This window comes from Hetaerina americana, unplaced genomic scaffold, assembly GCF_022747635.1.
Source record: "Hetaerina americana unplaced genomic scaffold, ioHetAmer1.1.p SCAF_8, whole genome shotgun sequence".
Classification (NCBI taxonomy): domain Eukaryota; kingdom Metazoa; phylum Arthropoda; class Insecta; order Odonata; family Calopterygidae; genus Hetaerina; species Hetaerina americana.
The window spans coordinates 72,295,894-72,323,358 of NW_027287427.1; the positions used below are offsets into that span (position 1 = coordinate 72,295,894).

Genomic DNA, 27,465 nt, shown 5'->3' on the forward strand with positions numbered 1-27,465 from the left:
TTAAAAATAGTTTCAAATCCTCGAACAATGATGCCAGCTATTCATGAAAACAATATAAATTCACCTTGTTTCATGTATCTCCATGATTGAAAAATGTTGGAAGTAGTTTTGATAAATATATTAATGTTAAATGAACATTATATGATAATATAAAGCTGAAAAAAATGAAGTTTGGGGACTTGATTAATCATGAATAAAATGTAAATGCTATGTTCAAAACATCACTTTTATTTCTTTTTGCCTGCGTTGTAACAATGAATATACACTCTTGGAGTTGGTTTGAAACACTAAATCACCCAGTTTGAGTCATTCACATGGATACAAGAAGATACCCATGACAGCAACACACAACAACAGACCCAGTTTTGTACCCTAACATGCGGTGCACATTGCCACACAAAGTAAATGGTGCATTAGTTTGTTAGGCGCAAAGTAATGCCAGCTTAGCACACTAAAAGTATTGCATTAAAAAAAGGCATGGTTAAGTAAAAAGGATGAACGATTAGCCCAAATTTTTTCTGAGAAATCAGCTGTGGAAGATATTCACGAATGAAAAAGAAACAGAATTGATGTTAAAAAGGGTGGCATTATTATTTAAAATCACATTCATGAAAAATTGAAGTGAACCCCTAAGGGAACACAATAGAATAAATTAAGAAAATTCATTTTAATAAGCTGTACAAGGCACATTCCACTATTGACATTGGCTAATTAGATTCCGAGAATAATGACTATTTCTTTTTTTAAGAAAAGACATTAACATGAAAATCCAAAACAAGGACTCAAAGAGAACTTTATTTTTCTATTACTTTCCACATTGTAAAATATGTAATCAATGATTTTGGTATCCCCAGTTGTAAACTCCACAGTGCAAATTTTAATTTGGTGCACTCGGAACAAAAGAATGTAATGTATTTCTATTCCAATTAAAATTTGTTTTTCATTTTTTTTATTACGTTATTTTGCGATTCTCTGCAAAAAAAATAACTGTATAAAAATTAGTCCCCGTTGTAAACAGGCAAAAAAAAATTCTTCCAAAAACAAATAAAATGCAACGAAGAAATATAAAGTATGCAGATGAAGTATAGTTACTAAAAATTGTGCACTCAGAATAACAGATAAAACGATACAGAAATGCAAAATACAAAAAATTATGCTCATTCAGTCAGAAATTAGAAGTTTTGTTCAGTAGTTACACAACATATATAACTTTTTTTTACAATTTCAAACACATGGAAAATGAATAGATATACACATAAACTTGGGTGAAAAAACACATCATCCTTTGTATACTAGCCTGGATAAATTAAGGTTTGGATTGGGAAGTAATTTACAAAAGAAGTATCTATACTGCACACCAGCACATTAGTTTTACTTATCTTTCCTAAAAACTCCTCTCCCGACTGACTTGCTTAAAAATAAAATTGCGCTTTCATTATTCACTCATTTTAATATAACATTTTCCTATACAAGCCCTGTAGAGGGGCTTGGAAAAGACTGTGCAATAAATTACAGTATACAAAATTTATCAAAGAAGATCTCTCATGCAAGAAAAGTGCAAAAATATAACTAAAATTTGAATACAGGTACAAAAGCATGCATTGAAGTTTTTTAAAAAATATATAAAATTGATATACACTTTTAGGACTAGTTCCAATTTTAAAAATCAATCTGTTAAATTTGAACAAATGTATGTGCTATGGCATAACCTTGCAATAACACAACATATAATAATAACATATTCACATTTAGCTCAGATTCAAAGTCTTCTCTCACCAGCACAAAGAATCACTCTTAATATGTACAGGATGGAAACGATGCATCAAAAATTAAATGGAATGTTATTGATTAGTCATTACCAGGCAGAATGAGCTTAAAAGCGTTTAACAAACGATTGGCAATTGAGGTAAACCGAACAATCACTGCTTAAACCCAGACTTCACAGTGACCACAGATCTGAAGTTCACATTTATAAAAAGTGAGACACTGACTTTAAAAAGATCATTTTTCAACCTCACACAGATTAAACGTGCTAGGCACATTAAAATTAGTCATTATTACATTGGTAGTGTGTGCAACCTTTCAGGCAAAAGCCACTTACTCTGACATACCACTCATCAGAAGAATGCATTCATGTTTTTTGCCGCGGTTAGTACCACAAACATCAGAAAAAAATCATTCAAACCAACAGGAATGGCCACTTTCACTATGAAGATGCACATTACAAGTTTGCACAGACAGCACCCAAATAAACACCCTACAGAATCCCTCACTCACAAGCAAGCTTACTGTCAAAACTGCTTAGGGCAACAGCGAACGCCTGTAAGGCACACATTGGGTAGCGATAGTCCATTGTGAAAACATCCTCTGCTACTCTCCCAAACTGCATGACAATATATTCCTCTGAAAACAGGTGAACAGGATGATGTTAATTGCTTAAATGTTAATCCGTGCTAATTGAAATGAAAAGGGCATTGCTGTTAACTGATTAAAAAGCAGACAGTACCACATGTGTTCTAGGGAAAACATTATTGCATCTCCCTTGTATGATAAAATTATTAGTAATGAGGTGTATTGGAAATGGTAATCTTAGCACCAAAAAATTATTATGCTCATAAAATATGACTCGGCAAACAGTAGGAATGTCGCTCAAACAGGGATCAATCTTCAAAATAATGGGATAAATTAGATTATTGAGGGATCATAACTTGAGCACAATATTTTTTCAACAGTGAGAAAGTTCTTCCTGAGAATCTTATTTTTAATGTGCAAAAATAACCAAAGGTGGAACCACTACACATTACAAAGGTTATAGGACTAGTATAAAACACTGACAGGAATGTCAACGCACAGCAAAACAATTTTCCTCCATATAAATTACAAAATAAAGCTAATGGGGCATTTTCTCATAGACCAAAAACATTTGATCCATTCACCCACCAAGACAATAAACGCAAGATGGCATGTTTCGATGTGGGAAGAGTTATAAATGTTTTGAACTATGGCTTCAAACAATTCATTTTATAAAATTAAGTTAAAGCAAATAAAGAGCATATATATACATAACTATAAAATTGACAGGGAAATCTATACATTTTGAACACATTCACGCCAAAACCTTTCAGTTAATTTGAATTCCCTTTGGCCCATAAAACCTTCCATTACTATATTTAAAACAGCACAATTTTTAAAGGAGATAACTTCAGGCGTCACTTTGTGGAAACGATACATATTGAAAAAGAAAACTTGGTTTTTCCACATAAAATATTTATTCACGACCTAGGTTTCGACGCTCAGCGTCATCTTCAGGACCTGAAGATGACGCTGAGCGTCGAAACCTAGGTCGTGAATAAATATTTTATGTGGAAAAACCAAGTTTTCTTTTTCAATAGCACAATTTTTCCCAGTCAAGGAACGACATGGTTCAGATAAACACAAATGGACAATTTCAGTGGATTTCACTTTATCAAGAATTAGGTATGGAGTATTTTTCTTATGAACAGAAGTGATGGGGAGAGCCCTTAGAGATTATTTAACCCTTCAATCCAAAACACATTCTATATTTATACAATAGATGCCTCTAGAAGATGTTAACTGAACTGGGAATGGAGAAAGTGATTTATCAATACAAGTACAGTGTACAAGCATCAAATTCCTTGTTAAAGGTTGATCTAATTTACAAGTATATATGTTTAGGTTTTCCCATTGTAACATCTTGAAATAAAACTTTAATTCAGGGCTGTCCTTAACTTATGTAAGGTTATTTTCTGCTTATTGCACCCCCTCTTCCCCTCTTGTAAGGATCTGCCATACGAGCCTCTCCCGTCTAATGCAATAATTATCATTGCTAGGTATCCTGTTGGTTAAGGTAGGTTGTTGATAGACAATACAATGGTATAACAATGACTTCCCTTGCCTCTCCTAACAAAACACAACTTGACATTCAACACTACAAAAAGACATCTTCAATTCCTTATACTTCCTCCCTTCTTTTCATCCAACATCCATATTTTATTTCTTTCACTCCCTTGCTTGTCTAACATTCTCCCCTTTGTCATAGTCTTCAACATCCAAATGCCAATCAAAATGCTCTGCATCAATCTTTCCTGCCTTTTTCTGATAACTCCAAAAAATCCTTTTGCCTTCCCCAACATCCCAAGTATATCCTCATTTGTTTTCATTTTGGTTCAATTCACCTTCTCTACCCTTCTCCACCCTCACATTTTAAAAGCCTCCAATCTAAGCCTATTTTTATGCCACAAAGACCATATTTCTCTGCCAGACAAAACAAAGCTCCATATCAAAGTTTTTATGAGTCTTTTATGAACTCCTTTTTTAATATCATCAATGCTATATAAAAATATAACTTTTCCTAAAAAAATGAAACTTTAACTATGACACTAACATTTTTCACTATAACTACTGATCAGTCAAATCATGTACAGGTATTCACCTAAACAGGTATTCAAGTACACTACCTTGAAAGACATCTCACTTTATTTTAGTGGTTTCAGAATTCATACAGTGAAATGGAGCATACATTTTGATATATGATTCAATAATTTTGAAATGGCAGTTTCATTTGAGTAATCATGCACTTTGTTCTTTGGTGATCAAGGATTTAATAATTTTTTTTCTTCACAAATAATGACCAAAATAATGCAACAATAAACCGCAGCTTGGGTTTTTCCTGCACTCTCCCAAAAACCTTACATTATTTTAATGAGAGCCCCCAACTAAAGCCCTTTCTCAAGATGGTTTATTGTATATACCTCCAAACAACAACGGATTCACTATTTAATAAGGTAATGGACACCGAATTAGGGACCAATGACAGAAATCTCATGCATTAAATTGAGCTACCAATTTTTGTACGAAAAAATGCTACTATTACACAAATTTTGTTCATACCTAAAAACAATAATTTCACAAAAAGATAATACAAGGGGGATTCAACTGAAAACATTAAAAGTTCACTGAAAATCTGGAACATCATGCCACTGTCCATATGGTTTTAAATAGATAAAGATGGTCATTTTAGCAGTTGAAGCAAGCCAGGGTTTTTCTATAAATATCAGTGACTTTCAAAATGCTGGAATACTTGCATTGTATACCATTGAGACCACACATGATTATGAAACACACGAGAACCTTTTGTACTGAAGAAGTTAAGAGATAAAAAACATTTTTAAGTTTTAGTGTTCACTTGAATCTCCTTCATAAAATAACAAGAAATCATTGGTCTATTAAATTAAAAGTTTTTGTGCATTAGCATCGCATACATTCGATTGTATTCTTTGAAACTGCTTGAGATTGCATCCAATAACTATGTGTGGTTACAATAGCAAAATGAAGTAACATGCTTGTTACTCTAATTTCTAGTCCCTTTTATTACTTACTACACACCAAGCAAAAAAAAAACACAGACAGGCTGAAGAAAGATTATAAATGATGGTGAAGAACCATGAAGCATTTGCAGAAAATAAATGCTAAGTTTATCATATTTTAATATGAACTATTAATTAGTATGCAAATTGTATTTCGTCAACAAACACCATTGTTTGATTCTGAGGAGAGAATACTCATACATTGGCCATTTCAAGAACATTCCACAAAAAGTAAGAGAGTATTGGGTAAGTTGGAGTTGGCTAATTGAGAGCAGGTCAACAAATGATTGCAGTAATACCATATTAGCAATACAATAATCCATTGAAGTTATTTGTATTTACACACACGTATGTTATGGTAGCAAAAGCAAATTCTTGCCACAGGTTAAAAAAAAAGGAAAAAAAAAATGCTCAGCATGCAATGGGATCAGTACTTATTATTCAGTCATTCAAGTTACCCCTCCAGTACAGTCATCTTTGATGAGCTAGTCCATGAAAATGATTTTTGTAATTTCAATGGAATTATACGTACAGCAATGTAACAAAGAGAGCCTCAGTACCCTGAAACTAAAAACGTTATCAGTTTAAATGAACATTCATTGAAACACTTAAAAATTAAATTCTTGATTTAAAATAATTGATTAAATTATTACAAACTTTTAAATGGCTGTTATTTTATAAGACAATAAAACTATTACAAATTTTCTATATACGGAGACTTCACTGGAGATGATCAACAAGTTTAACACACTATGAAATAACTGCAGAGCATAGATTTACACATCTCTACCGTTGGGGATAATTTATATGAAAACATTATTTTCCATACTTGTTTAGGAATGGAGGCTGATATCTTACTGCAATGGATTATGTTTAAATCATAAAATCTTGTACATGAGCGTAATTATGTATGTATTTATGTATGTGTATGTATGCATGTATGTATGTATACTTATGTGTGTGTATATTATGTATTTGTGTATGTATGTCCGTGTATGCATATATATGTATACATATATGTATTTGTGTGTGTATATATACCTGTATATAAATATATATATATATATATATATATATATATATATATATATATATATATACATACATATATATATATATGTGTAAATATAAATATATATATATATAAATATAAATAAATATATATATAGATATATGTATATATATATATATATATATATATATATATATATATATATATATATATATATATATATATATATATATATATACATACATATTTTTATATTTACTTATTTATATTTATATATATATATATATATATATATACATATTTTTATATTTACTTATTTATATTTATATATATATATATATTTTATGTCTGTCTATATGTATTTATGCGGACATATGATTGTAACTATAAGTTTAATGCCAAATATAATATGTGTACGACGATGAGTTAAATGGAAGGTGGGACTATTTGGTCTCAATTTCGCCCAAATAAAGACCTCTATCTATCTATCTAAAATCTTATACACTGCTTCTGAACAAGTGATTTTTTTTTGGCGAGAAAGTGAGGGAAGATCATGGTTATCTACATGTGCAAAATCTGACCACCATAAATGACGCTGGGCGACATAACACAGGTAATACTAAAATGGCCAACTTGACACTAAGTATCTCATAACAAGTATCCAGAATTTCATGCCTCTACACAATAAGTCCACCTATATGCCCATACCATCAGCACTTGACAATGAATTCCTTTAAAACATGCAACTGACTACAGTAAACTATCATCAGAGCTACTACAGTAAAATTATTATCAGAGTACCAACCGTCACTCTCATGAACAATTTGGAAATTCTTCACAGAAGCTTGCGTAACTCTCCCATGGAAGTTCAGAACATATGATTGGCTTTCATCATTCCAAACTGGTGTTTTGTTGTGGAGCTCAATGAGCTTATCCATATTCTTGTTTTTCCAGCATTCTATGTGTAATATATTAAAAAGAGCAGCTCAAATTTATTAAAGAATAAGGAAATGAAAGCTGACTGTCATGGCACCAGGTACAATACTGCATAGGTAAATATAATACACAAGAATAATTGTCATATTATGAATATACAAAAACACGCTAATGCTGTTTCCATCAAAACAAAAACAATTAAGTTTGTGGCTTAATAATTCTGTTTTAAAATTGATGACCCATTAGTGTGGAATGCTATATACATTGTTAATTTTAACCCTAGAATGGTAACGTGAGGTGAAAAAAATCGCTATGCACATACTTTTTGCAATGATAATAAGTATTTTTTTGTACAATGATGATGTATGTGCTCTTTCCTTTTAGTAAAACCGTTTTTTTTTCCAATTTGAACGAAATTCTTACTAATAATACCCATTTCCATGGCAGAAATCAATTTTTTCATTCCTCACAATTTGCACACTTTGTTTTCTTAACATAAATACCTTTTTTTCAGAACTGGAAAAAAGAACTGATTATAAACAACCTTTAAACATAAGATCTCCCCTTTATAATCACATGGGATTCACTCAATCCGGTTGAAAATTGATTAAGATATCTTAAATTTACGATAAAAGTAATGTTGTCAATTTTTCATGTTTTTCGCCCTTCTTACTCATTTTTGTCTCATCCGAAAAACTTTGAAAAAAATTTGTTTCTTTGTGTCACGTGATTCTACATTTAAAAAAAAAAAATGAACCTCCACAGGACCCTCATTGTCATAATTGGTGAGAGATACGAATGAGTCCTTTTTCACCCCACGTTACCAGAAGAGGGCGAAAAAAATAGCGTTACCATTCTAGGATTAAGTGTGTTTTTACATTAGTGCCAATTTGACATGAAAATAACTTCCGAGTATAGTAGTAAGTATTATCACATTAAAATGAAGAACGTGCAAATAAAATCTAAACAGCACTGTACAACTGTAAACACAACAGACAATAACAAGCACCTGTAAGAATAAACACTTGAATTACTTTGAAATCAACTTGCAAAAGCACCCCTATGATGCAATAAAACTTACATAAAACATTGTACAATATAACTTCTTATATTTAACAAAAACATTACATTTTTAATATTACTAATGCAAGAAAGTTTAATTAATTATATGTATGACATCCTCTACTTCTCATATGATCCACTTCCCAAGTTTATACGTCCTAAAAACAAATTTAACATTGAATTAAATTTCAGGACTTGAGCCTATTTTCTTCATTAAATAAAATGCTTGCCTTTAGGAATAATATCAATTATGTTAAACTTACTTAATCTTTCTTTCCTTTTCACACTGAAGCAATATTTCTAATAACCAGTAAAATATTTCTTATTGTAATAAACATATTGTATTAATTACTACTTAAGGAGGTTATGAGAATTACTTCAGTTAGCATTAACAAGGAGCTCTAATTTTCTTCAAATAATTAAACCAGAAATGGTCTGTTTTGCCACAGCATTTTGGGATGCATATATTGCATGTCATGTTCACATTACCAGTATATATTTAAAACATTGAAAACATATATGTACACGAACTACATCCTTCATTAAAACACCCTGAAATCATAATGCCATAATTTAAAATGTATGTTATTAGTTTTTTTAGTCCAACAAGACATGTAACCTGAATTCTTTCATTTGATATTTCACACATAGTTAATATTTTGGCTTAATTATAAAAGAGAAATAAAATTGATAGCAAGATTTTTAACCCACAGAATGTTAAAGCAAAAGCAGCAGACAATGCAACTACTCACCCAACAGACTCTCGTTTTCTGAGAATGGGGAAATGGTCAAGCGTTTTTGGTCATGGGTCATACCAGGTAAAATCACAGTCATTTTGCGAGGTCCTTTGAAACCTAATACATTTGTTTCCTGAAACAAGGTTATGTAAATTTTAACAATGCATCACAGCAAAATAAAATATAACAATGCACACAAAAATGCTTATGAGCAGTAGAAACTTGTTTAAGATGGCAAAGGGAATTTTTTATTAATAACTACACAGTTTAATATTTTAATTAAACAGATTTTGGAATTATATTATTTCTTACAAAAGTCAATATATATATTCATAGTCGTATTTTAGGGGATGCGACCAACAGCTGGGGTCATTTGCGCCATAGGGGATTGAGAGGAAAGGATGAAGGGTGGGGAGAAGCCCGGCGTTGGCATTAGTCTACTCTTATCAAAAGGCGCCAAGGGGTCGGCAGTTTAACGTCCTATTCGACAGACAGCGAACTCACTCAAAGTACCCTCCACAAAGCACCTCAAGTAGGGATCGATATACCTCTGAAAAATATTCAACACCGCCGGGATTTGAACCTGCGCCCTCTGGGTGGGAAGCCAGTGCGTTAGCCCCTGCACCATCTCAATCCTCCTTCTTATGTTCCGCCAATTAATTGGCACGAAGAATTGCACCCTCCCACAGCTAGTCCTAATTGTTATTTGCATGGACAATATGGAGTGGTAATTGTGGGAGCTAACAAAAATGCCACTTGCTATTCCCAGCATCTAGGGAATAATGAGTTTTACCAATTAATTGTCACCAAGAATTGCACCCTCCCCCAGCTAGTCCTAATTGTTATTTCCACGGAAAATACGGATTGGTAACTGTAGGAGCCGATAATAATGCCAATTTCTATCCCCAGCGTCCAGAGAATGATCAATTTTACTTAAACGCATGTATTTTACACTATTATCATGTGTTTTTTTGGCGATTCCCTTCCCTCATGACCGAGAGGGACTGGCATACAGCTAACATAGTTCATGTTACAGCACTTCTTACACTGCTTAGTTGTATTTTTACTCTTAGGCATCCATACCTGCCCTCCACAAAGCACCTCAAGTAGGGATCAAGATACCACTGAAAAATATTCAACACCGCTGGGATTTGAACTCTGGGTGGGAAGCCAGTATGATAGCCACCGCACCATCTCGATCCCCATATGTATTCATGCAACAGGCAAGTGCATACAGCAACACTTTTAGAACTTAGTAATATGTGCCTGACTAACTTTAAAAAATCACACTGCACTAATATCTAACAGTGCAGGAAGGTTCAAAAATTTTAATTTCCAAGAGTTTAAAAAAACTGTAGCCCTCAAAAAGTTATTTGACCTTTGCTACAGAGAGAAATCTGGCCATTTCAACAGCCAGAATAAAGAAAAATAATTAATTTCAGAAAGAGTATTGAAAGAAATGACCTTGACATTAATTTAGAAAGAAAGTCAAAATAGTAAATTTTACATCACTTACATAAACAACAGCGGCTAATTCTTGTCGGGTATGATTCCTTTCAGAGGGGAGGCCAGTTTGGCGAGGTGAGTGCCCATTGTCGAACACAGTGAAGTGGGTTCCAAGTAAGTTTGATCTTAATTTGCCCACAAATGATTCTCCGCAGCGGGATAGGTCCGTGGGATCAGTGGAGATCAAATAATTACTTGTGGTGCTCTTTTTCCTTTTCCTTCCAGCAAGAAGAAATACCTGTGAAAAATATTAATTTTTAATGGTAAGGAAAACTTACATGATGAACATCATTAAAAGCAATAACTGCTATTATGATCTATGCACAAAAACATTAGGGAAAATGTAAGAGTGAATGGTAATAACTAATTTGAAATAATGCAAGGTTTCCAATGTTGCCATGGGTATTAAATGTTTTTCGAAAAATGTATTAGAGATTGACGTATTAATAAGGTATTGGAAAAATAGATGTACTCATTCTCCTATTTGATGATGTAGAATAGCAGTCTGAGAGCCCAACAGATCTGCAGGGAAAAGGCATGAATGTGATAGAGAGATCAGAAAAGTATGAAAGGACAGGACAGTACTGAGGACACCATTAAAAGGATTAAGATTGCTGATATAATGTTTGACCTTTGAGGGGTATTGATTCATGCATAACAACTTCCAAGTCTCTCTTCTTGTATATGAACATTAAAAGGATTTACAAATGAAGACTAATTCTGTGTGTATGACAAAGGAAAAAGCACGATATTCACGTAAACATCATACAATATGACTCAAATATTATACAACTTTGAGGAGGACTTCCGGGGACTGAAACCTAATCTGGCATGAAAGTTTTAATTATTAGAAAGATACCTTCCGAGATTGATATTGGCACTACTGATAGAGTTAACGCACACCTTAATCTCTTGAGGCGAGAGAAGAACAAAACTAAAACAGATCCATGCAATAACAATTAAATATGTAATTCAAAGATTTGGATGAAAAGATAAGAATTTATAAGACAAAAGAAGATGAATTAAACTAATTTCACTCATCCTGAGGCACAATGTTTTACTCAAGAATGGACAGAAGGAAACATATGAGGGGGAAATTAAAGAGATAGGCAAAAGATGAATTATGAGAAGCAAATGATAAAAAACATCAGTGCAAGGACTTACATGTATTATAAAGAAATTAAAAGACTGGCAATTTACAGGATAACTTGGAGAGCTGTTACAAACCAATTCTTGTACTGATAGCCCATAATGATGAGTTATCTAACCGAAAAAAGGAATATGATGCCCCTAAAGCAACCTGAAGTATTTTGTTGGACTATGTTAACTTATTAGAATATTTTTTTAATTATTTAACCGAGTAGAGCAGTTTATGATATCTTAATATACAGTAAACTCTTGATTACCCATGCAATACTTGTATAAACAGATACAATTAATATGAGTCAGGTAAGATAAAAAGAAATGCTTGCAATCAGGGATCAAAAACTTTCCTTTTTCATTACTTGTGATTAATTTGAGTTTTTTAACGATGTACATACAACCAAAAAAGTATAATTTTTTTCCACTTTTCATCCATTTTTATAAGGGTGGAATCATCATTTTCTGGGTAATGTTTGAGTCACACATTTCCACGTTTGATATTAACACAAATCACTAGCACAATCACTAATTTTTTCTGGTGCACGAATTCAGTAGGCAAGAATGCATTTATGCAGCCCACATTTCAGTTGTAAGTTTATTAATGGAGGCCAACAACAGCTGAAGTCATTCGCACCACTAGGGATAGGTGGGTAATTTGGTAGAGGTAGAATACACAGGGAATTGAAGAAGGGGTAAAGAGATACGAATTGCTGTCATTAGCCTACTCTTGATTATATGTGTCAAGGGGTTCACAATATAATACCCCATCCAACAAATGGCATATTTCACCAAGTCCTCTTTACATGACACCCCAATAAGGGTTCAGGATACTACTAAAAAATCCAGCCACCTCCTGGATTTGAACCAGGGTCCTTGGGAGTGGGAAACTCATACATTATCCTGCACACCATCTCAATCCCCTTTCATTTAGATAACTGATCCATGTCAGCATGGTTTCTCCCGCTAGAATTTAAATGATTTACTTCTTAATCAATAATAATGCTTTGCCCTGTCTTCTTAGTACTTGCATATCACATCACATTTTTAAAGGAATTTTTGTGAAAAAAGAGAATCCTGTAAGTTAGCTAGCAGTGTAAATTGGTTTGTAGAAGTTCCTAAAAGTAGAAGTAGTAGTGATCCTAGTCAGTAGATGTGTACCTCAATAAGAGTTTTTTTCAGGGACTACATAGAAACTTGATTTTCATTTTGTATTTAGGTAAAGAGATGTTTTCTTTCAAATATTTTTTACAAAAACGTGCAATTAATTGGGCAGATGCAGTACATTTCGTATGCAATTATTTTACCTCCAATGGACCTAAATCTATGGGCTTAAAAATGTTCAACAGACTCGCATCTGAGACAAAGAGTGAAAAAAAGATATCAGTCTTTAGGAAAATACTATTGGAGCTCCTTCGTGACATATCGTTTTATTCTGTTAGTGATTTTTTTCATTTGTAACATAATTCTAAAATGTAAATTCCGATAAATTCCAAGAAAATGCAAGAGATGCTGCAACAATAACTTTATACGGAGTCATCTGCTAAATGTTTGTTACAATTCAACAAGTTTAGAACATAAAGATTATTCACCTTGACCAGGATTCAAACCTGGATACCTCAATGCCTGACCAAGTGCTTTCACCAATTAAGCTATCCTTTAATAAGCTGTTCTCTTATGCTGAAATTTTCGTGGCTTTAAAGGAACAAGATATTGTGACAAAACACTGTACATAGGCATTCATAGTTGTACACAATGCACCACAGTCCATGATGTTAAAGCCAACTTTAAATATTAGGGGTGCTTTACCTAAGACAAATTCCAAGAAAATGTGGGAGATTAGCAGAGATACTGAGAGACAATAACTGTTAATAGAGTCATTTGGTAAATGTTCATTGTAATTCAATGATTTCCAAGAGTAAAAATCATTCCCTAAAACCGGGACCTCAGCAGCTTAGCTGGCTAAAGAACTTGGCCGGAAATCAAGGGATTCGGGCTCAAATCCCGGTCAATGCAAATACTGTTAACACTTTGAAATTGCTGCATTGTATTGTCAATTTTGATGTTTTTGATGAATTTATTTTAATACCTCTCTCACGTTTCATTATTACTATTTATGTATTATGTCAGCTATTACCTTCATCGACATGTCCTATACTTAGTGCAAATTGTGATTCTCTAGACAGATAAATAAATTAACTTATTACAAATTTAAAGTTTTCAGAATTTGATTTGATAATTTCTTAGCTGATTTGTGATTTACTTGACATTAAAAAAAATTATGAACGCCACTTTGTTGCCTTTACAAAAATCACATTAAAGGACCAAGGAAAAGCACAGATGAAGAACATTCACTTCAATATTTAGTAACAAACCATTTTCCCAAGAGAAAGAGCAGAATTCTTAAGAAAAACAAAAGGATTGGATGACTCACTTTTTTGCCATCATCTCGCTCTTGGTGCAAGAAATACGTTGGAAACAATCCTCGATCCATCCCTTTTTTGTCCCGTGTGATTCTACACTTCACCAAAACTCCTTGAGGTGCTGGCTCCACCGCGAAAAGTTCTAAATTATTCAGCAAATCAGCAACAAGGAGGCTGTTTGTTTTCCCATCCAACACCCCTCCTACTTCCTGTCAAAATAAAAAAAAATGAAAATAAGCTCACAGGAATGGTTCATTAAGAAGAAAAAAGACTAGTGAATTATCATCAAAACACAATCAGTTAATTAACATAAACAGAAATTTGGAATAATTTCACTGGAAGCAAGGGAAATTCAAAGAAACTGCAGGAGATTCCATGACTAACTTTTACCAGAGTAAGAGGGTAAGGTGAAAATTTCTCGGCCTGACACAGAAATGATGTTCCAATCAGTGAAAATTCATGATTCCTGCCTGGGTGAATGTGCCATTAGTGCGTGAGACAAGTTGCAACTTGTTCTCTCAAGTAGTTGTTTTACACATATTGTTGCAGTAGATGTCTTTCTAGTTTTCCGTTGATATGGAAAAACTTGAATTTCGAGCGGTAATAAAATTCTTTCAATGCAACAATTTCAGAGCGTAAAAATCATTCGCCTTGACTGGGACTCGAACCCAGATCCCTCAATATCCGGTCGAGTGCTTTAGCCACTTAAGCTACCGAGGCGTCCTCTTAAACTCTGAAATTTTTAAGTGGCTAAAGCACTCGACCGGATATTGAGGGATCTGGGTTCGAGTCCCAGTCAAGGCGAATGATTTTTACGCTCTGAAATTGTTGCATTGAAATGCACATTAGCGGATGACTCCGTTAAAAGTTACTGTTGCGGCATCTCCCGCAGTTTCTTTGGAATAAAATTCTTTGTTTTGGATGGATTAATCCCAAAGGAAATTCATCTTAAGTTGAAAAGAGTGCACCGGGGGACTCTGCTCCTATATCGACCATTAAAAAGTAGGCAGCTGAGTTTAAACATGGTCACACTTCCCTCAAAGATGACCCACATGAAGGACGGCCAAAAACCACAACCACAGTGGAAACCATTGAAAATGTGCACGATATCATGTTGGACGATAGGCAAGTGAAGATGAGTGAGATAGCTAAGGCCCTGGGGATATCGGCAGAAAGGGTGCAAAACATCTTGCACAAAGAATTAGGGGTGTGAAAGCTCTGCGCAAAGTAGGAGCCGCATTTGCTGAATGCCAATCAAAAGCAAATGCGCAAGCAATTTTTTCAACAATATTTGGACCGATTCAAGAGGGAACCGACCGATTTGTCACCATGGATGAGACATGGGTCCACCACAGCACACCAGAAACAAAACAGCAGTCAAAGCAGAGGGAGGACCAGAGTGGTGGTTAAGCACCAAAGAAAACAAAGTCGATTGCATCTGCAGGAGAGGTCATGGCTGTAAGTTTTGGGATGCAAAAGGGATCCAGTTAATTGTTTTGCCTTGAAAAGAGCAGAAAAATTACAAGCAAATATTATTCCAATTTTCTTGACCAGCAGAATGCCTGAAAACGTGAGGAAAGGCCTGGCTTGAAGAAGAAAAAAATCTTCTTTCACCAGGACAACCCACTATCACCTGCTCATAAAGGTACATTGAAAATGGGAAAACTATGGGATTTGGGGCATGATTTGCTTGGCCATCCCCCCTATTCTCCTGATTTAGGACCCTCAGACTTCCATCTGTTCCCAAACTAGCAGAAATTTGTTTCCGCAAAGCCCTTTGCATCCAATGAAGAAGTTGAGAGGGCCATAGATGGATATTTTCAGAGCCTTCCAGACTCTCATTTCCGGTAGGGAATACTGATGTCGGAAAAATGATGGACCAAGTGTGTTGAAGTCAAGGGAGATTCTGTAGAAAAATAAAATAATTTTTTAACTGAAAATCGCAGTCTTTCATTGTCAGGCTGAAATCTTTTCATCTTACCCTCGTAATCAGTCTAAGTGCATTACATTGGAAGTATAAAATTTATTTCCCTTGACTGGGAGACAAATGATTTTCCCAATGATTTCCCTTAACATACACGCATACGTAATAAATATACAGACAAGGTAAAGTTAGAATTTTCAATTGTTTCAAAAATAAGGTTTGCAAGCTTGCCATTGTGGTATTTTTGCTATATACCTAATACATCTTTTTTGCATTATCAACAATATGGAAGCCCGGTGATGCTCCCCATAAAATAATTCTGTAGCTCATATGAGACAAAAAGTTGTTGTAATAAACCATTTTTAGTATATTTCAATCTACAATGTCTGCAATATTTCAAAGAATTAATCCATTTTTTGCCTAAGTGGAACATAGGCCATTGGTATGGATCCCCCACTTTAAGGACTCTTTAATATTGAAATTAAATTTAAAATACTTCGCCTTTCCACATAAAAAACTTTTATTACGACCTAGGTTTCGTTATGGTATAACATCATCAGGTCTATAATCTAAGTCTAATTATACCATAACGAAACCTAGGATGCAATAAAAGTTTTTTACGTGGAAAGGCGAAGTATTTTAAATTTAATTTCAATATGACAAGCCTAAAAACTTGGTGCTGTGTACTCTTTCTTTGGGGTTGGCCTTTTAATCAGAGGGATAACTGAGGCACTTCCCTTCTTTTTTTAAATAGAATATAATTTGTTTTCAGTACATTTGCAGAGTTAATTAACATTAAACCATTTTTCTTTTCTAAACATGAATTCTCAAGCTTAGCTTGCAACAAGTTGGGGTCCTTTTGGCTAATTGCCAGAGTTGTATCATCTGCATACAAAACTATGCTGTTATTCTCAATATATCTAGGCAAATCATTGATATATTGTAGAAATAATAAATTCCTTTGAATACCACATCTTGGTACCCCGAGACTTATTGTTTCTATGGGTGATAAGTGGTTTATCATAATGTTGTTAACTCAATGCCAGAAACCTCCACCATCTATTTCCTGTCCCCTAAATATGAATTAAGCCATTTATGGGCAATTCCCCTGATCCCATAACATTCACATTTACTTAAACAAATTTCACAGTCCACAGTAACAAATTCACATGAAAGATCATTGAATACACCAACAGAGTATTCCTTGAAGTCCCAAGAAGTCATTACATTTGTTAGAAAACTTGCAAGAGCATCATTGGTTTCTTATTCCTCTTGGAATCCAAACTATTCCATACTTTAAATTTTATTTTAAATGATAAGAGAAAAGTCATTCGCAATATTTTTTTACGGGAGATAATCAATTAAGAAGGATTAAAAGTCTTACAGGCTTGGGACCACTGGGTACCCTGGTGTCCTTGATAGGCCCAACAGGTGAGCAAAATGCATTGGTTGAGGAAGCAGATGCCACTGGCAAGGAAGAGGGTGCTGCTTCAATGGGCGATGACTCTTGATCCTCCTGCTCAGTGCTGCTTGGGAGACTCAATTCTTCCAGCTGCCTCTCAATTTCTGTGAAGACAAGATATTTATACACTTTATTTACAGATATTAGCCAAGGTTTTTATGAAATAGCTGCAAATAATTACATATCATTGTCCCCAAAATTAAAAAAAAAATTACTAAGAAATCAAACTGTGAACACAGGTTCAAAATAACAAAACACAAGAGCATTCCAAGAGGTCAGAGGGATAAAACAAAAATTCTGAAAAAAATTTTCAAAATTTTGATTTTTCAATCTACTTTAACATAATAGAGCAAGGTCCTGGAAATGAGAGATTACACAATTTAAACAAAATTATTAAATTGGCAAGATCAGGCCTCAGTAAAATTAAGAATACACAGAGCTGCATTAATTATGAGGTCATGTTAACATTATTATTTCAGAAGGCTTACCAAATTTGCCTAAATTCAGGTCAAATAATCAAGAAATAAGTACAAACTAACATCAACAGGAATCAGCTAAATGGCATTAACAGTTAGGCATTATATTAAGTCGAAGCACATATATAAATCAGAAAATTCAAGGTAAAAAACAACTCTCCAGACACAGAACAATGTTTAAAATGACAAAAAAAGTATTACATAAAACACAAAAATGTTATAACAAAGAGCCACTGATAATTTCAATAGCTTTAAGCCATAAGACTACCATTTTTGGATTTGTGTGGTGGAAGAAATTCATAATTAAAAAGAATTATAGCATCTTCTCAGAGAGCAAGTTTAATAAACGCTGCGCATTTCAAGTAACACAGTCATCTTCAGAAATAGGGCCCACTCTAGTCCAAGATTCAAATCTTGCCCCTGAACTTAATTCTGTAAGTTAAAATTTCTGTTTTTTATTGAACTTATTTTGCAGAAAAGTGCTATAATTCCTTTTTAATAATAAATTTAGGGAACTTATTTAGTTCTCAGTCAAACTGAACACCATAATAAAAGCAAAACTATACTGCCTTACATCTCATTGGCTACTCTAGACAAACGCTAAAATTCTTTGGCGTGAATAATATGTAAGCTAAAATCATAACCATTAAGTCAAATACTGCACATATTTATGTCCAAGCTTCCTGTTTCTATGAATATTAGTGGAATACAACTATGTGTAAATACATGTGTAGAAGTGAAAATAATGGGGAGTTCCCATTAATTTATTTTAAGAAATAATAAGATAATAACTCCATGAATAATGAATAAAAGGAATAATATAGCTTACAAAGCATAGCAGGAATGAGTATATTGATTACTGCATAAGAATTAAACCACAAGTAGCACAAATAAATCTTTTCAAACATCAGTTTGGCAAATAGATTTAAAAACAAACAGCATGCATAAAAATAAAGGAGCATTAATAAACAACAGAATGTAGAAAGGTACATGGTAAATTGTTTAAAAATATTTACTAGGCCAAAAATAAACAAGAAATTTCACTATGAAAATATCCAAGCTTTATGCTTTGAGGTCCTAACTGCTTTGGAGCTGCATATCTAAAATGAAACGAGAATTAGGTATGTGAAGGCTAAATGAAATTCAAATTATTGTGCTTCAATCGCAGGATGAAGTGATCACAGGCACATGGGCTATCCATACCCCTACACTCCTGGCCATGCATTAAAGAGGTTGAAGCATTTCATTTACCTTCAATATCAGAATGGTTAGTCTTGTTAGAATTAGGAACCACAACGTCATCAGGATTACCTCGAACCATGTTGTACTGCAATGGGCCATCATAACCTGAAATTAAGTAACTTGACTTCGCATCAGATCTTCAACATGTTCACAGGTAGTGTCTACATTTAGAATAAATACCATCGATTTCTTTAACGCTTCCATTTCCATTTCTAGGAACACCTCCGCTGACTGAATCTGGATTCCCCGGGCTCATGGTGTATTGCAACGGGCCATCATAACCTGCAGAGAAAGAGAATTAAAATTTACGTTTTACATCCCAATCTGATTTAAAATGTCACAATTCACCGCAATAGAAAATTTTATGAAGAGCTCTTTTGCAATTTAAACTACTTTACCATGACGCATATAAAACTTGCATTATGACCGGGAAACATTAATTAGATTAAAAATTTGCGTGAGTATTCCAAGTTACAAATAACTATTAACCAGATCTAACATTATCAAATCTAAAAAACATTTCATACATTTACTGAGTCCCCGATAATTTACAACAACTATGGACATTAATGGTAAAATAGCTTACCGTGAAGCTCTCTGGTTCTACCCGAGGAAGCCTGTGGCCTAGATTGAAGCGAATTTTTGCTGAGAGACACCGTTGTGTTGATATCGGATGCTTGCAGAGCTCCAGACATTTGCCTCTTGTTCCTTAATTTTTGCTCCATCAGCTGCCGCTGTGAGGTAATTATAACATTTATAAGCTAGGGTAACAAAGGTTTTGGTCAGTTTTAAATGAATGATCCAAAATATCATCGAGGTTACCTGCTGCTCTAGTTTGTACTGTCGAAGATTAACCGAAGTCATTTTGAACGCTGTTTTACAAATAAAAATATTATTCACAACCACGAAAACAACTTGATAAAACTGTCACAAGCTGATGTGTCAATGACATTATAATTGTACATATTCAAAAGCGAACACAGACATCTTCAAATTATTAACGAACACCGGACGGTTATGACACAAAATTAAGTTGCCTTTTAACTGGACATTACAATGAGAAAACCCGGTAGAGCACTGTGTTGAAAACAAAAATAACACCAAAAAACTGAAAATACCACGAGGTGAGCACAGAACTGTTATGATCACATAAAATACTAAAATCAATTGTACACCTCGAAAGACATCAAATATTTGAGTCTGGCATTTCCACAATATACGCACAGTGCAGCCAACAGTTGAAAGTAGTTTTTATTTACTCTCGTATCTGATCCGTGTCGCTACTAGTCATTGGACTATATATTATTCACTATCAAGAAAATAAGGTGTTTTATAATTGCGTTTCTCCTTTCCATTGTAAAGGCCAGTGGTGCTTCATGACCATAAATTGTTCATTGAATATTTCCAGAAATATTCAAACATATTTCGAGCTAACTCTCAAAATACTGGCTAAGAATAAATAAATTATCACCAATGAATAATACATTGCATATTTTTGAGTGAATGCTTCAAAAATAATTTATTTCAACTGTATAAAATTAATTATGTAATAATGATTACTTCAAAATTAAAATAATGTAGGTTACCATTTTATTAATGAGTGGACACAATGATAAACGGAAAAACATTAAGTGTACGGGAAAAATAAAAAAAAAATCGAGGTTTCCGGAAACGCATGAATAGTGCTCACATTTTCAATTCAATTAATTCTACCATTAAAAATGCAAAGAAATATTAAACCTTTTGAAAAAAAGAGGCAGGTGTTTTTTTGAAGAGAGTTAGAGTGAGTTTCATGTTAAAATATAAATTGACAGAGTCATAGCGCAATTAAAATGAGTTATAGAACTTATAGTAGGTCAGGTAATTGAGTTCATCCGGTGTCCTCGGGGTGCAGAGGATAAAATCAACGACTAATCTGCGTCACTTCTATTCACAAGCGGACAATAAGTAATGCCTCTCCAAACAGATTATTTTTTCCCATAGGGGATGGAGAAAAACGATTTCCAATCCCAAGGTAAAATTTAGGGAATGGGGTGACTCTTTGATTTGCACCCTTCCTCCCCCACTCGATGTTTTTCGGAAAATCAGGACAGTCGTCGAAATATTGATTTGAGCTGGGTATTGGCCCTGAATTCTCATTTAAATAAATATTTCATTTGTATTACCCATCCCTGAGTCGATTTTTCGAAAATCAGGAAAGCCAATGTGCGTAGAGTGCACACTTTTTTGGCAATTACTAAACTAATTGGAATCTCCCTAAATTGGAGTAACAACTTTTACTACCCCTAGACCGTAGATATCTCCAGATCTCCTAAATAAATTGTCTTCTTATTATTGGGGGGCAATAACTTCATACAAAGAAATGCATTCCACCTTCTTCTCATTGCCCAAGAAGTAAAACCTATACTTTAATTGGCCAAATGCCTTCCAGCAAAATACAACGCTCGAAAATAAATTGTTTGGGCGATAGAAGCTCCAAAACATCGTAGGTGCTGGATGTAATATCGTGCCATTTGATATGTTTTCCATTTTATAATTAACACAAATCTATTTCATTATACGTGAAAAAAATTGAAAATTATGCGTGTTTGGAAATTGAAAAAGGGATTTCGAAGGCCGATAATTTGAATGCTCAGGAAAACAATGAAGCTGATAAAAGATCATCGTTTTCCCATCTACTTACATTTCATGCTGTGATAAAATTTTAGAATGATAACCATGTTTTCTTGCGCTTACATGTACGCATAGCTTCCCTACTACTACTACTGCCCAGCATGGCATCAAGCGGGTAGAGCGATTGTCTAATAATGTGGTCGAATTCGGGTGATGGCTTTCGACAACACCAGCAAACCTACGTCATCCGATTTTCAGAGTACCAAAACTACCAAATTCCTGGAATATCCCGCGACTACGGCACAGGCGAATGAACGCTGATGTAATAAAGAAAACGCACGCACACTATTTGCAATAGTACAAGGGGAGAGCTACCCTTCCATACTAAACCAGACCGGGTTGATTGCCATGGTTTTCATTAATCTCCTCGGGAAAATATCCGAGGTCATCGATAGAGCTGGAGGCTTCAAGTTCCCCAAGGTCACTAATAATAGCAGTTTATTAAGTTTGAGGGTGTCTGAGGAGGCAGAGCACCTTGGAAAGAATTCAATTTATAACGAAGGATGTAGGCACAAAATTCGTGCATACTACGGTAGAATCAATAACCGGGACTACAGAGGAAAACGAGATAAGCAGGACCGCATTTATGTACAGAGATTAACGTGCATACCCTTCCGTGTATTTAACCATCCACCTATTATCCCCATTTCTTATCCGATGAAAATGTTTTTATTTTATTTATTTATATTTAGGAAATATTCTTATTAACTTTTCCATTACATTTGAGGCCACAACGGATATCATGAAAGATCCAACCTTAAATATTTAACTTAATTGATTTTTGTTTGTCCTTTTAATTGAGTTAATATTCTGTAAAACGCATAATAAGCGTTGATCGTTACGAAACAAAATATCAAGCACGGCACGTACAGCCTATCGGATATTTACCCTCGTCGCGCTAAAAAGTTGGAAAGCCAAATGAGTCATCGTCACCTTCACAATGCCTCCTTCCAATCAATGCCAGGAGAAAGCAGAGCGAGTGAGTGCTAAAGACGGAGAATTTCGCTGGTATTGATTCACCCTTTGCTTTCCTACTTACAGATTCCAATCTCTACGTGCTTAGACATAATGACCAATAATCAGGGCGGTTCTCGCGGTGGTAATCTTATCGGGGACCGTACTATTCACGTTCCAAAATTTTCATTCTTAAAACGAAAAATCCTCAAAAGGAGTAACATGCGCCATAAGTAGTATTCCATTGTAATGGTATCTGAAAGTTTAAAATAACCTGCCGGACTAGGCTGGTGAGCTATATAGCCAGTGGTCACGTATACAAGCAACCGCCTGCTGGCTAGAATAAGTCTGGGGTTCGAGTTCCGCATCGGGCAAAAGTGGTGGTAAACGCTATTGGTTTGTCGCCGGGGAAGCTGAATGACAAAAGAAAGGCTAGATCGAGCTTCGAGATTCATACGAGATAACAGAGCTTCGGAGAGTATTTTTTAAAAAATTATGAGAAACATAAAAACAATCGCACGAAGAATATGGTGAAGACTCAAACCGATTGTCATTGGAATACAAAAAAAGGTTCTGAAATTGCATAAAGGGTACCAAACCGTGGTCAAAAAAACATATCTTAGTATTACAATTTTTACAAATGACGAGAGTCTGAAATTGAAATAACTGGAAGGATGGAAGCAATTTTGTCTCCATTTTAAGCTATCATCATTTCAGAATTATCACGGAAAGAAACACCAACCAAATCAGTATTTTACAGAATATTTTTATGCAACACATAGCATTGATGTGACACTTCATGGTCTCTTTCAAGCTCCGCTAAAATTTCATGGACCAGCCTATGTACTAATAATAGCGTAGAAACACCTATGTACTAATAATACCAGCATATGTACTAATAATAGCGTAGAAGCGTTCAGGATTCCGGATTAATTTTGGAAAAAGCATAATTTCCGAATATTGCGCGAACGGCTGCATAAATAAAAAGAGCATATTTTTTGTTTAGTTCGACAGTGCATAGTTAATCACAATAGAGATAATGTTCATGTTTAAAATATATTTTTTAAATTAATGATAGCCGTCTCTATTACAAATGATGAAAGTGAAAACAAAAATAAGGCTATAATAAAGAAATTACGCTTTGGGCCAGAAAAGATCGTGTAATTAACCAACTGAAGAGTTAGGCATATGTGACATCCACTTTAGAGAAATAATTGAGGTTTTCCGGATAATTCGATTCCTCGGACCATATTTCTGCAAGACGGAAGAATTATTTCTACTTAGCATTTCAATATTTAGAACTCTGACACGAACGTAAATTAGAATTATTTAATGAATTCATCTTAACCAGAAAGTCCGAAAGTCATCTATCAAAAGGTTGATTGATCGTTTAGCGAGATAGTATGTAAAAATCTAAGCGTGACAGTATTAAGTTTTTCAAACATTTTTACCCATTATAACAGCTCACAAAGCAGCGCTTAACCCATCGGTGAAGGAAATGTTTAAGATTGGCGGGAAGGTGAGATTCGTCCACAGAGGCATCACGCTTTCTCTTCGCTTTTTTCAAATACTCATTAAATATTTAACATATTCTGGGACCAGAGTCGATAGCCGGTGTGCAAGAAAAACAATGGAGCTAGCGGAGCGACTTCGGGCGGTTGTTTAGATCGATATATGCGCTTCAACAGTGCCTCCAATGTATCCCAATTCAGGATGAGGATAACGACACAAAATATACATGCAAGAGTTTCTTTGAAAGAACCATTTTCACGCAGTAAATTATTCTTGAAGCACACGACCTATTTTGATAAATGTCGATGATGACGATATGGTTACCTAATGATGACCCTATTCGTCGAAATCGATCCTGTGATTTAAGCAAATTTTGCTGCAAAAAAATAATAAAAATTTTTTTAATGAAAACTAGATATCATTAAAATACGAAAAGCAGAAATACATCAAAGGCGTTTGCACGTATTTGTTGGCACAGTTGGGAAGAAGGGGGAATTCAAAAGGAATTCGAGGGACGTAATTAAAAGAACTCTATATATACAAAATGGAAGAAGGCACCATTTGGTCCCAATTTCGCCCAAATAAAGAACTCTATCTATCCATATTTTACTGGATTTTATTCTTGAAATTTTCATTACAGTCCAGTTGCGAGGCAGGAGTGTCTTTTGACATATCACGTTATGTCACCGCTCACCTATTCTTTCAAAATCACTCCACCTCAGGAGGAGATCTCCGACTCTTAAAAAATTCAAGTCCGAATCCTTAGACCAGAACCCACTCATGCTAGGACTTTTCTCTCACACCATCTACATTATCCATCGTACATCAGCAGTCAATGTCTTGAGCCGTGAAAATTTAATCATATGTGTTCCTTATTCTTCACTTTGGTGCGCGATTAGGGAGATTCATAAGGAGCGCGAGTTAGCGTCTTAGCGTTAGCCTAAGTGATCGTTGACGAATTAGTATTCAATTTGTTCTTCACTTCGCGAAACCCGAAATCATATGATTCACCACGAAGAGTTGGTTCTAAATCCTAAGGTATGTGATCTGAAACAGGACACTGGAGGAAAATCGCGTCAAAGCAATTACAACAGCACTAAAAATACACGATGGCGGAATCCTTAGGGGTACACTGACGAGAAGAGGGACAGAAATGAAGACATCATAGTACACTTAAGACAATAACTGACGGAAATATGAAGGGAGGGAATAGAGGAAGACCAAGGATGAACTAAGAGAAGAAGGTGATGCATAAAAGATGCCGAGGAGCTATGAGGGAATAAACAGAAGAGTTTGGAGATTTGATAAAAACCTAGCTTCCGATTGGTAGCCTATTATTATGAGGTTTTCACCAGGGGTATCCTCAGCTATCAAAATCATTCCTGATGACTTTGAAAATGACGAATGAGTACGACACATTAAAATATAAGTAGCGTCATAGCCACCTAGTGCGACGTAATAAATGAGTGAACGAAGTTCCAGCGAGCGTGACTGTTAGAGAGGAACGTCGTAAATGAATTAAATAAAAGTTTAACGTCTAGATCGATACATTGAAGCGAGGGAATACACGGCGTATGTCGGTTTCAAACGCGGCGACTGACGCCATTGTATTAAAAATCGACAAGCCAACAAAAAATTATGATTTGTCAGAAGAGTACTGGGGAAATGTGACAAAAAGGAAAGCGACATTCGCATGATCAAGAACGAAACATAAGAATGCATCTGAGCGCATTACACAACGTGCTGTCAAAGTCAATCTGACGAAACTCATTCGTGGTGGACTAACAGGACGAGGAAATATTCCATGGATCTTTCGCTATGGCGCCATTGATAATTGCGTCAAGCTCATGCTGGTCATTTTAATCTCCTGTCTACTGCTGTTTCGTTTCCCTGGAGCGTCCTTCCTCTAAAAATGATAGGTCTTAGATCTCAAGTAGAAAACCTATGCCTTAACGGAATCCTTTGTTGGATTCTGGCTTTGGATGTCGGCATGAGTCTACCTTCCGATAAGTTGCAGGTGATAAGTTAAGTAAACACATAAGACTAACATTGAACAAATTTCTGATAGAGGACTGGGAAAACACTGTAAAGATTTTGCCGCCTTACCAAGGGACAGTTTAAGGTACGGAATGGAGACGGTAGCTAATTTTTTTGGTCGTTTTCACCATTCGATCGCGGGAAACCAAAAACCATGCTCCAACCTCATCACAGAAAAGCAGGTATCCCCTTTCCCATAGATAAATGGCATCGTTAATAGACATCACGACCAGCAAAGTATACATACTATCCATGAAATAAAAAGAGGTTCAGTGGCAGAATGGATGCTTAGGAAATGCGTAAAACACTTCCATTATTTCTTGGAAACCCGGTCAAATCGTTTTCTTAATTCTGGCAAGATATTTGGGCAAATTTTATAATGCTTGTACCCTGATATTTAGTTATGTGAGACACTAATGCATTTTGTATATCAATGTATTGATATGCAGCTATTTCCAGTACCTGGGCAATCTTTGGCTGTTTCCCATCTCTCACTTTAACATACCTGTGGTTAGCTCGTCGAACAATTCTATTGAGGAAACAATTTCTAAACTTGAGTAGCAATTCTAAATGTGAAAATCAGGAGACACTCGCAACTGACTTCACTCGTACTGAACACCCCCACATCCTCACGTTCAATCCAAATGGGGCTGATTCGAAATGAATTAATCAGTACGCAAGCAACTCGATCATCTATAAAAATATAAGAAAATCTCCGGCCATTTAATATTTGAGCCGGATCAGCTTAGCCTAATAACATCCCCCTGAGAAATAAAAACAAATTAGTTTTTACCAGTGAAACGTTCCCAATACGGAAAAGAAAATAACTTACCAAATTTTTTGATTGACAGTATTCTTGAGTTCTCAAGTCAATATGCCTCCGTGAGATACAGTGCAAATAATCTTTTAAGTAGATGAATATGGGACTGCGCTTCGAAACATATGCAAATTCACTTGAAATGGTATTGCAATCGTTTTATTT

The 27,465-nt window shown here is 34.7% G+C and overlaps 1 protein-coding gene across 2 annotated transcripts; it reads right to left on the bottom strand.

The window, feature by feature from the left end:
- Positions 1–236: 236 nt before the first annotated feature.
- Positions 237–20,493, bottom strand: ktub (Tub domain-containing protein ktub). 2 transcript variants are annotated; one of them, XM_071596436.1, is made up of 10 exons: positions 20,130–20,493; positions 19,894–20,041; positions 19,488–19,589; positions 19,317–19,412; positions 17,512–17,693; positions 14,215–14,412; positions 10,651–10,878; positions 9,150–9,267; positions 7,205–7,357; positions 237–2,403 (listed from the first exon to the last, which is right to left on the bottom strand). In XM_071596436.1, the coding sequence occupies exons 1-10, from the start codon at positions 20,169–20,171 to the stop codon at positions 2,270–2,272; spliced, it is 1,401 nt and encodes a 466-aa protein (XP_071452537.1). In that variant the 5' UTR covers positions 20,172–20,493; the 3' UTR covers positions 237–2,269. The 2 variants fall into 2 exon arrangements, with proteins under 2 accessions (XP_071452537.1, XP_071452538.1); XM_071596437.1 differs by lacking the exon at positions 19,317–19,412.
- Between the last annotated feature and the right edge of the window lie 6,972 nt (positions 20,494–27,465).